The 14015-nt window shown below is 43.6% G+C and overlaps 1 protein-coding gene across 3 annotated transcripts in view; it reads left to right on the top strand.

Annotated features, from left to right (window-relative positions):
- Window positions 1-2437: 2437 nt before the first annotated feature.
- prkcz (protein kinase C, zeta) overlaps window positions 2438-14015 on the top strand; it is a 102647-nt gene continuing 91069 nt past the window's right edge. For all 3 annotated transcript variants that reach the window (XR_015717055.1, XM_087834475.1, XM_087834474.1), the window contains exons 1-2: window positions 2438-2706; window positions 11605-11726. Coding sequence is in view for 2 of the 3 variants with exons in the window: in XM_087834475.1 (XP_087690601.1) it covers window positions 2630-2706; window positions 11605-11726 (199 nt within the window). In the remaining variant the exon portion in view is untranslated. The remainder of the gene's footprint in view (window positions 2707-11604; window positions 11727-14015) is intronic.

Genomic DNA, 14015 nt, shown 5'->3' with positions numbered 1-14015 from the left:
GAAACTGATTTGATGGGTGATCTATTAGTTTATTTCTAGTGTCTAAACAACATACTAACATTGTATTTCCTTTCTTTTCCCTTCATAAAATGTAACATGAATGCTGTTGCAAATGTTTAATAATCAGTTCTTGTCGCCGTGGTGCGTCCAGGTTTTACAGCATAAATAAATGATCTATACTGCAGACACCAGGTCCAGGTCTCAGCACCATCTGATAACAGAGCAGCCGTCTCACTGATGAAAAGTGAATCATCAGCTGAGGAGAAACTATAGCAACACTGACATGCTTGTATTCATGTTCATTTAAGGAGGTGTCACTGGGCACAAGTGGAGAGGCAGGGAAGTCATCCACCTGCCCACTTAACCACAGTCAGCTGATTAATGGATGACTCAGTTTAAACTGGTCACGCTCATTGGTGGATTTTTAACGTTTTCATTTTCAAACTCTACTACTAGTCACGCTTATTTATTTCTAATTTGTAATGTTTGTTCCGAAGCCGTCTACCATATATCTGCTTGTCGATGTGCCTGCACAATAAAGACAATACTTGTGTTTGTGTGAGATCACGTGTAGAATGTGCTGGAGTGTTTAATTAGAGTAGAAAAGGCCTGTCGTCCATTTAGTGAGAGCTGGTTGCCTTCTCTTCGTGCAGAGCTGCTTTAGATGCCAGGAAACAAGCTTAAAATGCAAACCGTGTCACGTATTACATCTGCATGGCACCATGCTGCAGCTACGTCCTGTGACCTGTGTGGGCTCATTTTGGAAACACTCATATGGGTCATATTTGAGGGTACGAACAAACCAATGAATCCCTGTTTGAGGACTTTTTGAACCCAGCCTGAATGTTCTCTGATAGCATTTTATTTTGAAATTTCATAGTCAGTAAGTGCTATTAAACAGCATTTTGAATACAACTAAAAATCAAACCTCAATATCTTTTTCACTGAAAATCAACAAAGTCCATCATCCTGTGTCTGACTAATATCACATAATATCATCATCTTTAGATTGAATTCGCCAAAGCTCATATTGACTGTTATATCTTATCAGTTTTGTTCATATCTTTATCTTTGAGAATTGTTATGTCTGTTTGGTCTCTATCAGGTAATATCTGATTACTGTACTCTATCAGGTAATAATTTGATTTTGTAAAAGCAGTATAGATCTGGATGTGGGCCCAGGGCCAACTGCTCTTTACTTAACCGTTCAGGCAGTGAATCCTGGTGTCAGACCTCACTAATTATTATTGTTATTAGTAAATTACTGACCCATGCAATTAACTCAGGGTGAACATCTTCATAGTCTGTCTGGAGCTGCAAACTCAGCTTCTCTGTCCTCACAGGTTTGGATTTTCATTTCCATTTTTTCCTGATATTTACATCTCTGATCACTCTGATGGTATAGGCTGGCAAAACGACCAAAGTTGTTACTTTATCCAAATAATTATGGCGCTAAATGTGAAACAGTGAACTACATGATTAATAACTCGTGAATCCTCCATCCGCTGCTCGTCTGGGTACCCGGATGTCTCTCTCCTCCGCTGCAGCTCTTCTGGGGGACATCGAGGTGTCCCTAAAATAGCCACGAAACAATCTCCCCAGCGTGTCCTGGGTTTGGCTCAGTGTGCCCTTCTTATCTTATCTGGGAGGTGTCCAGGCGGTATCCTTCAGACGGCTACGCGGTCTGAGCGGGCTCCTCTCGGTGAGCAGGGGCAGTGTCCGTACTTTCAGCCTCTGCAGAAGGACATCTGTTCTGGTTTTTGATGCACAAACAACAGCTTCCTCTCTGGGCTCAGCACCGACCATTAAAGCATTACAGCAGGTCACTCTTTAGCCTGACCACGAGCGTCACTTTCCACACTTCATGCATATAACGTTTTTGCCATTAACCACTAGGGGGCGCTAAACACCATATTAACACGACTGGTTATGTCGGAATTTTTTCTGTTTGCCCAGAGGTTGTCCATACCTGGTGTGTACACGGATCGCGTGATACTGACCAGAGTGTTAATGAACGCGTACATTTAATGTGATTGTTTATTTAAATATGTCGTAGGAACCGACTGTAACGCTGGGAGATGATAAGAACATATTAGAGTATTAGTTACAGTATTAGAGGATAATTTCTATGAGGGAAAACTGCATAAAAAGAGAACAGTAGTCATGAACCCGACCGCACACTGTCCGTATCTTTTCAGATTATTAGCACGGTGTTTGCCGGGACGGGCGGGAAGCCCCGGTAGGTGAACAGGTGAATTTAGATTACGGTAACCATAGTGAGCCGGAAGAAAGCCCGTCAAGTGTGATCACACTCCGAGCTCGACAGATGACAGGTGAAGAGTTTTCCGTTTCAGAATAAGAGCGCTACTTTAAACCTTGCGCATTAGCTTTTATTCTGAAAGTCGGGGCCGGAAACACCACCGTTATTCACGCGACGTGACAGACTTCCCCAAAGTCCCCGATGTTACCTTAACGACAGAAAGTTTGAAGCTGCTCCGCTCGGGTTAGTTTTCAGCGCACTGGGCGTACAGGGTCCTCTGTCATCGGCGAGTGGAAACCACTTTCTATCCACGTATCACACAGCGAGCGTGGGCCTGTTCACGTAGACACGGGGGAGCTGAACTGTACGATGCATATGCTAGCGTCAAACGGATCCATAATGGACCTGAACTCGGAGTTTGTGAAGATTAAAGCGCACTACTGCGGGTAAGTAACTCTCCGTGGGTAAGCAGGAAACACCTGTGGAATGGACACTAACAGCTATTCAGCACGCAGCCTGGGCTTCTTGGAGCTCGTGAGTCAGAGAGGCTTTAGTACCTGTGGCACCTGTGTTTAACCCACTGTGTGCGTGAAAAATGACATCAGAGGAAGCTTCGAGAATATTTTTCACCCTCACATAAAGTCAGCGTTTGTGTTGAAGATGGGGACATGTGGAGGTGCAGTGGAAGTGGGCCGCTGCTGGTTAGAGGAGTTTCCTGCAGTTATCTGTGGAATCACCTCATCACGCAGGAACAGTGTTTGTATGAACGAGGCAAGTTTATTATCGTGGAAGCAGAAAACCAGTCCGTGTACCATCACCATGACAGAACACGCAGATTACACGCCATGTTGCTGTATGTCACATATGGTATCGAGTCCACAGTGAAAATCTCACGTATATCTGATAAAGCCTGAGTGTAACCTAATACTGACACACGTGTGTGGGACAGACTGGACTGGAGGTGTGACGTCCCGTCACGGAGGGCTCCAAAACCAAAACTCAAAAGCTTTGCAGGATCTTTAGGTTGAACCAATTACATCTCCAGGAGGAGTTTGTTAAAGCACACAATGCCCCAAATGCTGCCAAAATGACACAAATAAATAAGTAAAGAAAAATACATTTTATTTGAGGGTGCCTTTCTAAAACCCAAGGTCACCTTACAAAGAGAAAAAGATATCAATAAAACAGTAGATTAAAATAAAAAACCATCAAATAAAAACTAAAAACAAAGATTTTACAGTGAGTAAGATCTGTACTAAAGTAAACCAGTTTAAACAAGTAGGTTTGGAGCTGTGACTTAAATAAGGGAATCTATATTTCTAATGAGCGGAGGAAGTGAGTCCAGAGCCGAGCGACTGAAGCTCTGCTCCCACAGTGGGCAGAAGAGCAGAAGGAACAAGATGAGTGAAAGCTCTGACAGAGCAGGAAACAGTGGAGATATGAAGCAGATCACACAGATAAGGAGGCCAAGGTTATGGATGCACTTTAATGTGAGGACTAAGATTTTACACTTTACCTTGACTCCTATGGGCAACCTGTTGAAGAATTAGGGTGATATGGTCTCATTTATACTGACTGTAGTACTGGAGCTGTAATAATGCGCTATAATGGTTGCTGGCACATAGATGTGTCACCATCACACCTGCTCCATGCTTCACGGTGGGAACCGTGCATGCAGAGACCCTCCGTTCACCTTTTGGAACCAAAGATGTCAGATGTGGACCCATCAGACCAAAGCCCAGATGTCCACTGGTCTAATGTCCACTCCTCGTGTTTCTTGGCCCAAACAAATCTCTGCTCCTTGTTGCTGAGTCATGGTTTCTCAGCAGCTCTTTGACCATAAAGGCCTGATTCACACAGTCTGAACATGTAGAGATGAGTCTGCTACTGGAGTGTGGCTCTAATCTGAGCTGCTGTTAATCTGTGATTTCTGAGGCTGGTCATGTCTATATGCTCAGCAGCAGAGGTGACTGCTGGTCTTCCTTTGTTGGGGCACTCAGTGTCGTTGTAGCGCTTGATGTCTTTGCGACTGCACTTGGGGAAACAGTCACAGTTTGATCAGTTTTCCAAACTACTTTTGTGTGAATATGGAAAACAACACGTGCTGCTGGTGACCTCGTGAGAGCGAGGAGCAAACACACTGCCATCTTTGCATTACAGAATCCACTCACAGATTTAGGTTTATTATTCTTCGGGCGCTTTTTCGGCTTCTTGTGCCTCCACCCAAACTGTGTTTAGATGGAGCAGTCTCATACCAGAGACTTAGCAGTCTGCTATGTCTTTCTCTTGAATCCTTGTTTTTCTGTTCGTTAGCAAAGGCAGTGTTTGTGCTACACATTCATAATAATGTGATGGTCAAACACTAAGATATGAACAGCTAAAGTACAAAGTTGTCCATCATGACAGCCCAGTGTCCAGACTTTGTTCTAATTGACACTTTTTGAAAGATGTTTGGACGAAGCAGACGATACTCTGTTATGTGTGGTTCTGTTTTGTGTACCTATTACCTAATTACTTTGGTGTAACATGAGTATCAATAAAGATAAAGTTGTAAAACCTGTGAAAGTACAGCTAAAAGTCCAAAATGTATGCCGTTCTTCACATTTTCCAAAGCGGCCCAGATTGTTGACTGTGCCGGGCTGAGTCCCGGCTGTCACACGCTCAGTGTACGACTTTACATTCCCAGGTACAGGATCCTGCCCCACACCTTACAACAAAGACACACTCAGAGTTTAGTTTCATTTCCTACAACACTTGGATTTTCTGATTGGTTAGTTTTATTTTATTGCACATACCAATGCTGTTTATTTAAAACACAGCTGTGTACAACATATGTTCAGTTTGTGACGGGAAAAAATATTTACATCAAAATGAAACAACATCTTCACTCAAGAGTAAAAAAGTACAATCTAAAAGTTAAAACATGAGAATCAGCATCGTAACGGTCGACGGTTAAAGCTAGCATGACAGCTACATGGCACTGGCCTGTGTCCTTAGTTTTGTGGTTCAAGATGAGACGCAGATATGGGCAGCGCGGCGGTTAGCAGCATGGCAGTTAGGAGCATGGCAGTTAGCACTGTTGCCTCACAGCAACATCAGGCCGGGGTCTTTCTGTGGAGTTTGCTCTCCGTGTGTTTGCGTGGGTTCTACTCCGGCTTCCTCCCACAGTCCAAACTCATGCAGTCAGTGGGATTAGTCGGTGACACTAAATTGCCCACAGGTGTGAATGGTTGTGTGTGTCTGTGTTTTAGCCCTGTGACAAACTGGCGACCTGTCCGGGTGTACCCCGCCTCTCTCCCCATGACAGCTGGGATAGGCTCCACCTCCCGCGACCCCGAAGAGAATGGATGATGATGACTATATCACACTGTCCTTAGTTTGTGTTTGAAGATGAGGCACAGCAAGTATTTATCCCATTAATCTGCTTGTATACTGCTGTTTCACTGAGTGAATGAGTGCTGGAATAGCACAGTGTGCCGAGCGTATGCACCGGTGTGGTTCTGCACACGGTGCAGCCTGGTGTCCTCTGCCACAGTGTGCTCCTGTGAAACCAGCATGGGGGGCTGCCTCTGCACCGTCACAGCGTCTGTGTGATGAACGCCACAAACATCAGCGATGACTGTTTTGTAGACTAGAAGTTTCTGCCGCTCACAGATTTATTGTGTGCCAGGCTCTCTGAGTTTGAACCTGAGACACAGACACGCGTGTGTGGCAGGAGTCACCATAGCGACCAGTCGTCACACGTGTTTGCTGATGGCGCTGTCTCTGTTCAAAGCTCATCACGTCTTTTCTTCTGATTCCCCGGTCGAGCCTACTGTCTTCTGACCTCTGACCCCGCAGTAGATGATTTGATGTTTTAATCTAGTTATCCCCCTTAAAGGGGCATTGGGCTTAAATATGGATGTGATGAGTTTTCTTCTGTTCTGTTGTAAGAGGAGATCCCGACCGAGTGACTGAACCATCACGTTTCCTCTGAATGTCAGCACTGTTGTTGTTGTTGTCTCCAAACTCTGGCTCAGAAACGCTGCTCAGCTCTCGGCGTGTTAAAACCCTTCCACATATTTTTGGAGGCCTGTGTGTTAAGGAGCCAGTGGTGATGTCACCAGTGTTGTTCAGGTTAATCCTACCAGTATAATCTTTAATCACAACGCTCTGAAATGATTTTTCATGTTGAGTTCAGACAGTCAGCCTTTCTCTGTGTTCAGCTTCCTGCCTGATCTACCTGCTGCACAGCAGACGGTTCAGGCCCAGCTTCACTCTGTGTTGGTGATAACCAGCACCAAAGAGCTGCTTCTACAGCAACCCGGCGTCTGAGCACGTTTGCTACAGATGCATTTACCCAGACTCATTCTGCCAACGTTTGGGGCGGTGTGGGAGTGGAGTGGGTTTTTCCAGCATGGGTGGGAGTCAGGTGTGTAGCATCCACATACAGTCTTTGCAGTCTTTCGTGTTGTGTGCTACGTGTGAGACAGGCCAACTGGAAGATACCTTAATCTGATTTGTCCCAAATCGTTTTAAGTGTGTGTGTTTTAATCACTAAAGTGTGTCTTAAGCCGGAGCTGTTCTGTAAATATTGATATCAGGAGACAAACCAGTCCAGCGTTTCCCACTTCTTTTATCTGTAAGGCAACAATTCAATGTTTACCCGACTCTTTGAAATGAATCGTCCTAATTAAATATATATTCTTATTGCTAATAACATTCCCTCTGCAGCATGCATAGCTTTATGCAAATGATGTGAATGACATTCATTCAAGTAAGTCAGTGATAGTAAACAATAGCAAACAATATGAGTATGAATAACTAGGATGAGTGAAGGCTGTCAGCATCATGTCTGAGATGACTTACAGCTGCTGACAGATGTGCCGACCCTGCAGGGATCTGACTAAAACCTGGATTTATTTGAGTGGTATAACAACTTGTTGGTCTTTATGGAGTTTCCCCAAAAAGGTTCAAAGTAGAGAAAGTTTCTGTGAAAACTAAAGTCAGTAATGCAGCGTGTGATCGACCCAGCACACAATCACTAAAGTGTGTGAAGTGTTCTCATCAGTGGGGTCAAAGATCACGGTGCTGCATGTTTATGCTCTGATACATGACCAATCCCTGAGAGCATTCTTCAGTATGTTCACACAGTGCAAGGGTCAGCATTCAGCTAGCCTTTAGTTAAAGACTGAGAGAGTTTAATGCACATTTGGCTTCAGCTGTTTAAGTTTATTACAACAGCAGAGCAGGAAGGGTTTCACAGGAATACTGCAGACGGGAGGATAACCAGAGTTCATGCTGCTCACATCTCCTCCTGTTCTGGAGACATTTTATATCATAAAAAACAACTTTGTAATTACTGTTTACCTTTTACTTATCGACTTAGCTACTTACTTATTAATGAGTTAATAACATTGTTATAGCAGTGTTTGCATTAATGCATAAAGAGTTAAGAGTGTAGTGGTGGAGACAGGAGCTGCTGCTGAGTGGGAAACAGCACAACAGTCAGTGTAAACTGAAAGCTCAGTGCTGCTCCTGCTGCAGGTGAATAAAACAATGAAACATTATGTAATTCACACAGCAAATTACCACACATTTTACTACTACTACAGTAATATTAATAACTCTACCAATATCATGTGTAATGGAAGGCAGTGTTAGAGGTTATATTTGAGTAAACGTTCCTTTCAGTTGAGTATATGTGTACCATGGGGAAACCTTAATCTCATCCTGCAACAACAGAAGTAATGTAATAGTAACTTCATAATGAAATGATTACAGCAGCAGGTCATGATGGAAGCTGTACAGATGTGGATAAATACAGATGTGTAACACAGCACTCACTGGTCCTGGATCATGAACAACAAAAAGAGAAACACTTTGTTAGAGGTGCTCTCTCTGTGGGCTCCGCCTGTCAGTAATTTTTAATGTATTTAAAGTTAAATGTTCTGCCTCACAGTTCCCACTGCTCTGCCTCCGTCTGTAGCTCTTTGCACCCAGGTTAGAGCTCACGTTAGCTCTGCACACTCTGCTCAGTACATCTACAGCCGCTGAGCTGCCCATCTGTAACCCGCTCTGCCACAGCCTGCAATAATTATTCCTCTTTTCTCCCACTACAGTCCACTACCCCACAGTGTTAGTGATAACACATCCAAATGTGGCTGTCGGGTAACTGGTGCTAGTTAAACCACTAATCTTACCTTGTTCCCCTTGTCAGGTTTATGTTAGCACAGAAATATCTGAATTGTCTGTTGATTTTAGAGTCAATTAATATCTGAGGATCAGATTTTTAAGTGTTTTTTATTTATTCATTTTTTGACAATTGACTCCAGACTGCATCAGGTGCTCGTGTTTATTAGACCGACCAGACTGTGTGCTGACTGCTGATGATGACTGCCTCTCAGGATTTCACTCCTGGCTGCTTTGAATCCACATTAGTTGAATTAAAATATGTAATAATTTCAGATTTTCTGGTAAAAAGAGAGATGCATTGTAAACTGTTCAGTGTGATGTTGGATGACAGTAATACATTCACACCCAAAACTGTGGCACCGTTTAAACGACATTAAACACATTTAATGAGAGCTGTTTAAAGCCAAAGAGCTTCTGGATAAATATGAGCTAGCATGATAAACAATGTGTGTATGTGTGATGTAATTCCACGCTGACCTGTGTGTTGGCCGGCTGCGTGGAGCAATGCCTGCTGGGAAGCAAGCTGTCTGTGCCCCACCTCGTCAGAGTCCAACAAACACTGGCCATAAACTGTTGTGCACACACACCCAGAAACCTGTCCGACAGACTGCCTGGGAGCTGTCAGTGCAGCACCTGCTCACACAGCTCTAACGCACAGCTGACTAACTCAAGGTTTATTCTAACAGTGTGGTATGTGCAGGCTGCAGACTTTGCTCCAGTCATCAGTAGGGCTGCCACGATTAGTCGACTAGTCACGATTACGTCGACTATTAAAATCGTCGACGACTGATTTAATAGTCGACGCGTCGTTTGAAGCTTTGTAAGAGCCCAAAAGACGCAGGAATAAGTAGTAGCATTTAAGAGTGTAATAATGGACTGAAACAGAAGATGGCAGCACTGCATGTACAAGGATGCCAGCTGCCGTTAAACCCTGAAGAAGAAGAAGCTCTGTCCCAGAATTCATAGCACGGCCCAGCGCAGTTGCCAACAATGGCGGCAGCTAGTTAGTTTTAATGTTACTCTTATTATTCTTTCTGGGTCACAAAATAAACGTTTAACATATTTTCAGGCGAGAATTTATCTGTGTAAACCTCAAATATCTGCTCAGTTTATCAAGACACCACATATTTTCAAAAGCGCGCCGACGTTTTCGGAGACGTCTGTTACCCACCAGCTCGATAGCTAGCCGGGGGCTAGGCTCACTAGAGCCCGTGAGAACACCGGACTCCCGGCAAATCGTTTTCAAAGCCACCGCTGTCTTTCGCTACTCAGGTTAAACATGTAATATAAGTCACTTAGATAACTTAAAAATGTTATTGTTTGGCTTTTTTTTTTTAGTATTTTATTTGTTCCTGAGTAAATTGTTTTGGCTGAGAAATAAAGTTATAGTTTTTACACAGCTGAATAAACGTCAAGCAGACGACTGATTATCAGAAGTGTGAGATGCTCGAGAATATACTCCGGTGTCCCGTTATATTTTAGATAGCAAGGAGCAGATGAGACTGAGTTTATTAAACTCCACCGAAACAATCTGCAGATTTCATTAAACTTTAATAAACTCTCATCTTGTCTTTATTTTTAGTTAGCACATACCTTAAACACTTCAAGCTGTAAGCTAATGATAGTTATATAAGAGCAGATGCATGCTGGTGCAATAAGCTGTACGTTTTACGTCCAATGGATGCATGATCTGATTAGTCGACTAATCGCAAAAATAATCGGTGACTAGTCGACTATCAAAATAATTGTTTGTGGCAGCCCTAGTCAGCAGCACAGCAGTGAGGCCGATGTTGACACTCAACATACGCACCCTTATTTAATGCTGACAGCTGATAAGGGCTGTGAGGTCAGTGCTGATATGAAATCAGTGCTTTCATTTTCAGGCCGACAGATTCAGCCATGCTTATTGGCTCGTACATGTCATCCATCGCTCTGTGGATTTATATAACCTTAGCACAGAAAGAAGGGACCTGTTGGGTTGAGTATTTCCTTTTTGTTAATCTTGGCATTGGCAGAGAACATTTGGCAAGTTTTCTGTGGGCACAATCCACCTGCTCCACTCTGCTGCTCAACATTTCCCTACAAGCAGCTCCATTTAACAGGGAACTCCACTGGTGTACGATTTCTGCCAAGAAGCAGTGTTACAGCAAGAAATCATCAACCAGACACCAAGTGTTTGGGCTCTAGTAAAAACTGCCTGGAATAAGGAGGTGGTCCAGATTAAGGCAGCACTTTACTTAATGCCTAAAGGTAACAGATATTGTTCAGTACAGTCTGAAAACAGTTAAGAAAGAGAATCTTGGTGCTTATCTTTCTCAGCTGTGAGTGGATTGAGTGGGTGGTTCATTTCACACCTGTAACACTTAGTGTGATTGTGTCAGTTGGTGCACCGTTAAGACAGACCCGAGCCCACAGACCCGAGCCCACAGACCCGGGCCCACAGTCCCGAGCCCACAGTCCCGGGCCCACAGACCCGGGCCCACAGACCCGGGCCCACAGACCCGGGCCCACAGTCCTGAGCCCACAGACCTGGGCCCACAGTGAATTATTAACTCCGCTGCAGAGGCCAGCCAACATCTTTCTCTCTGTCAGACTTCTCCCAGTGTAAATACCCTAAAACAGGGGTGTCAAACTCGTGGCCCGGGGGCCACTTGCGGCCTGTATATTGACAGAATATAATCTAATGCAGTTTGTCCCTTGAAGCGACTTTTTGTTTGTTGTTGAATGTTAAAATAAGTTCTTTAAAAAGCCAAAAGTGATTGAATATGAAGGTGACATGAGCAGGGAGCACACACTGAGGCTGTGTTAGTGCAGTGACACACACATATGTGCACACTTATGTCTGTGTTTTATTTTGTTAAATACGAACACGTGTCTGTCCTGAAAGAGCAGTGTGTTTATCGGACAGTTCAGTGACATCTGCGCTCACGTTTGCAGTTTTGTCTTTGTTTAAATTTAAATATTGTATAAAACACTACATTTTCACTAATATTTGTGGGTGTTTAATTGTTTCTTTGTTTTGTACTACTTGAACACTAAAGCGGCCCTCCAATGAGATGACAGTTCCAGCCCCTGCTTTAAAGGATAACAGCTGATTGGGCCAAAGAGGAATGTCTGCAGAGGCGACAGAGCGACTGGGTCCTGACGTCTGTGTGTTTGTGTACTTTCAGGGACATTTTAATCACAGACTTGGCTGCAACAGTAACCTTTGTGGAACTGTGTGAGGAGGTGAAAACCATGTGCAGTGTTGCCAGCCAGCAGCCCATCACACTCAAATGGATCGATGATGAAGGTGGGTGTGCCTCACAGTCACAGGCTTCCTGTCAGATTTCACTTTACTTTTGGTTTCATGGCTGTAGGAGATGAGACCCCACCTATATTTTCAAACTACTCCACCTCTATTTTCCAAGCCAGATTCTTAGACTTCCAGTGAAAACTATAGGGAATTGTACATTCCTGTCCTTAGCTCTAAAATTCTGGAACAACTTCCCAGCCTCTCTTCACACCCTTGACTCTGAGGCGTCTCTTAACATTCCCCCACCTGACACATGTTTAGCCTGCATTGTTGCCATTCACTTTGCCTGGTTTCCTGGTCAGTTTTGGCTTTGTGGTCGTCTCCTGTAAAAAATACAAGCTGCTTATCAATCAAAACCAACTGATAAACAGATAAGTATTAATGATTCCAGTGCACATCAGTTTCATATTTTTAAAAAATACCCTGCACCCAACCGGTTTGTCTGATAAGTGCCCCATGTAGCAGGGTACCCTCACAGCAGAGACTCTCTGGATTGTGTGTGTGTCACATCTGAGTGTGGTGTGGCACTTGTTGCATTGAGAGCAGCATTTGTATGTGAAAACACAATCAGTGATGAATGTCACGTAACAGAGAATAAAGCAGTGCAGGGCGAAGCATGTCTGTGCTGTGTTAGCTTAGACAGTGAAGTGTCCTATAAGAATGTCTGTATGTATTGTAGAGAGAGACAGAGAAGGTCAGCTGTTTCAATAACCTCCATTAAAGCACCATGGTTGGCAAAATTCTACATGAAAACTGTTCCTGCGATAGGTGGAAACATTAAACTTGTGTCACCACTTGAGGCAAAAACACATCATCCAATGCAAATAGGCTTTGAGACACAGGAGGTTCACTTTGATGATGTGACAGTATCCTGCAGCTCCTGGACAGTACCTGAGTTGTTGTTGGTAGTATTAAGTAGTTATGTCATGCTAGCATCAACTGATACATAAATGTCACACACCATGTAAAAGGCTGTCCAAAGACGCAGACTAACAATGCAGACTGTGCACAGAAGCGACACAGTGAGGAGCAAGTGGACTTTCTACAAGTTCCTGTGTTATCGTAACTTCACTGTCTGCACATTTCCCTCAAAGCTGTGTCAGGAAAATGGATCCAACGTTTGTCACACAGTTTATGATGAATAAACCAAATAAATGTTGTTATTGTGTTCCAAGTCCACTAAGCCTCGACTACAATGGAAATACTCACAGTCACAGTGACTGATCATTAGTATTGTTACCAAACACACCACAGTAATTCAAAGAGATGCTGTCTAATATTGTCAAGATAAAAAAGTGATAGAAACAAAGACCCGTGACTTTTGTTTTTCCATGTTTATCCTTGGAAATGAGACTTTATTTTTCTCCTTAATGTTCTGCACACAGCACATCCCATAATAACAAAGAAAACGTATCACAAATAAAAACACATCATGTACATGGATAGTCACAGTGTTTGCTTTGGAGCACCTCTGGCAGCACTTACAGTCTGAGGACTGGGTATGACACTGTAAGCCTGGCTGTTTCGCGTCCTTCTTTGTCCTCTCAGACTCCATCACGGGGGACGGGCAGCATTTTATGCCATCTTCACATCGAGTCTGGGCTCTGGCTGGGCAACATCACAATGTGGCTCCAGAGCACATGTGATGTTGCTGAACCTTTTTCTTGGCCGCTCGAACAAACAGGCCTGATTGGTGGAGTGCTGCAGAGAAGCTTCTCCTCTCTGGAGCTCTGTCAGAGTGATCGTCTGGGTTTTAGTCCGCTCCTTGAGTAAGGCCTTCTACCCAGATCACTCAGATGGGTGGGGTGGTCTGGGAACAGTCCTTTGTTGTTACAAACTTGTTGCCTTTGTGGATATTGGCTGCACAAATGTTTCTTTTGCTTGATATAACTCAGAGGTGTACAGACAGGTCCTGGCACATCGTGCTGGATGATGGATGGTTGAATATGGGGACAAGCAGAGTTAACCACTGGACTCCAGTCAAGTTGTAGAAGCGCTTCACAGATGAGACAGGATGTAACAACCTTTCAGTACGTCTAAAATGAACATGTTTTAATGTAACTGTAATATTTTTGTTTTTCATTTTTAATCATTTGTAAAATAAGTTTGCAAGAATTTGAAGCGAATTTTTTTTTAAATTGTCATCATATTGGGATATGTTGAATGTTGAGGTGAAAAATGAATTGAATCCACTTTGGAATATGGCTGTAGCATTAAAAATGTGAAGAAGTGAAGCGCTTTCAGTACTGTCTAGATCTTTGGCCACTATAGGAACAGGGCTGCACC

The sequence above is a fragment of the Neolamprologus brichardi genome, chromosome 20, assembly GCF_056152115.1.
Source record: "Neolamprologus brichardi isolate AB-2024 chromosome 20, ASM5615211v1, whole genome shotgun sequence".
NCBI lineage: Eukaryota > Metazoa > Chordata > Actinopteri > Cichliformes > Cichlidae > Neolamprologus > Neolamprologus brichardi.
Note: the sequence above shows the minus strand (reverse complement) of the source record. Positions and strands in the feature narration are given on the sequence as shown.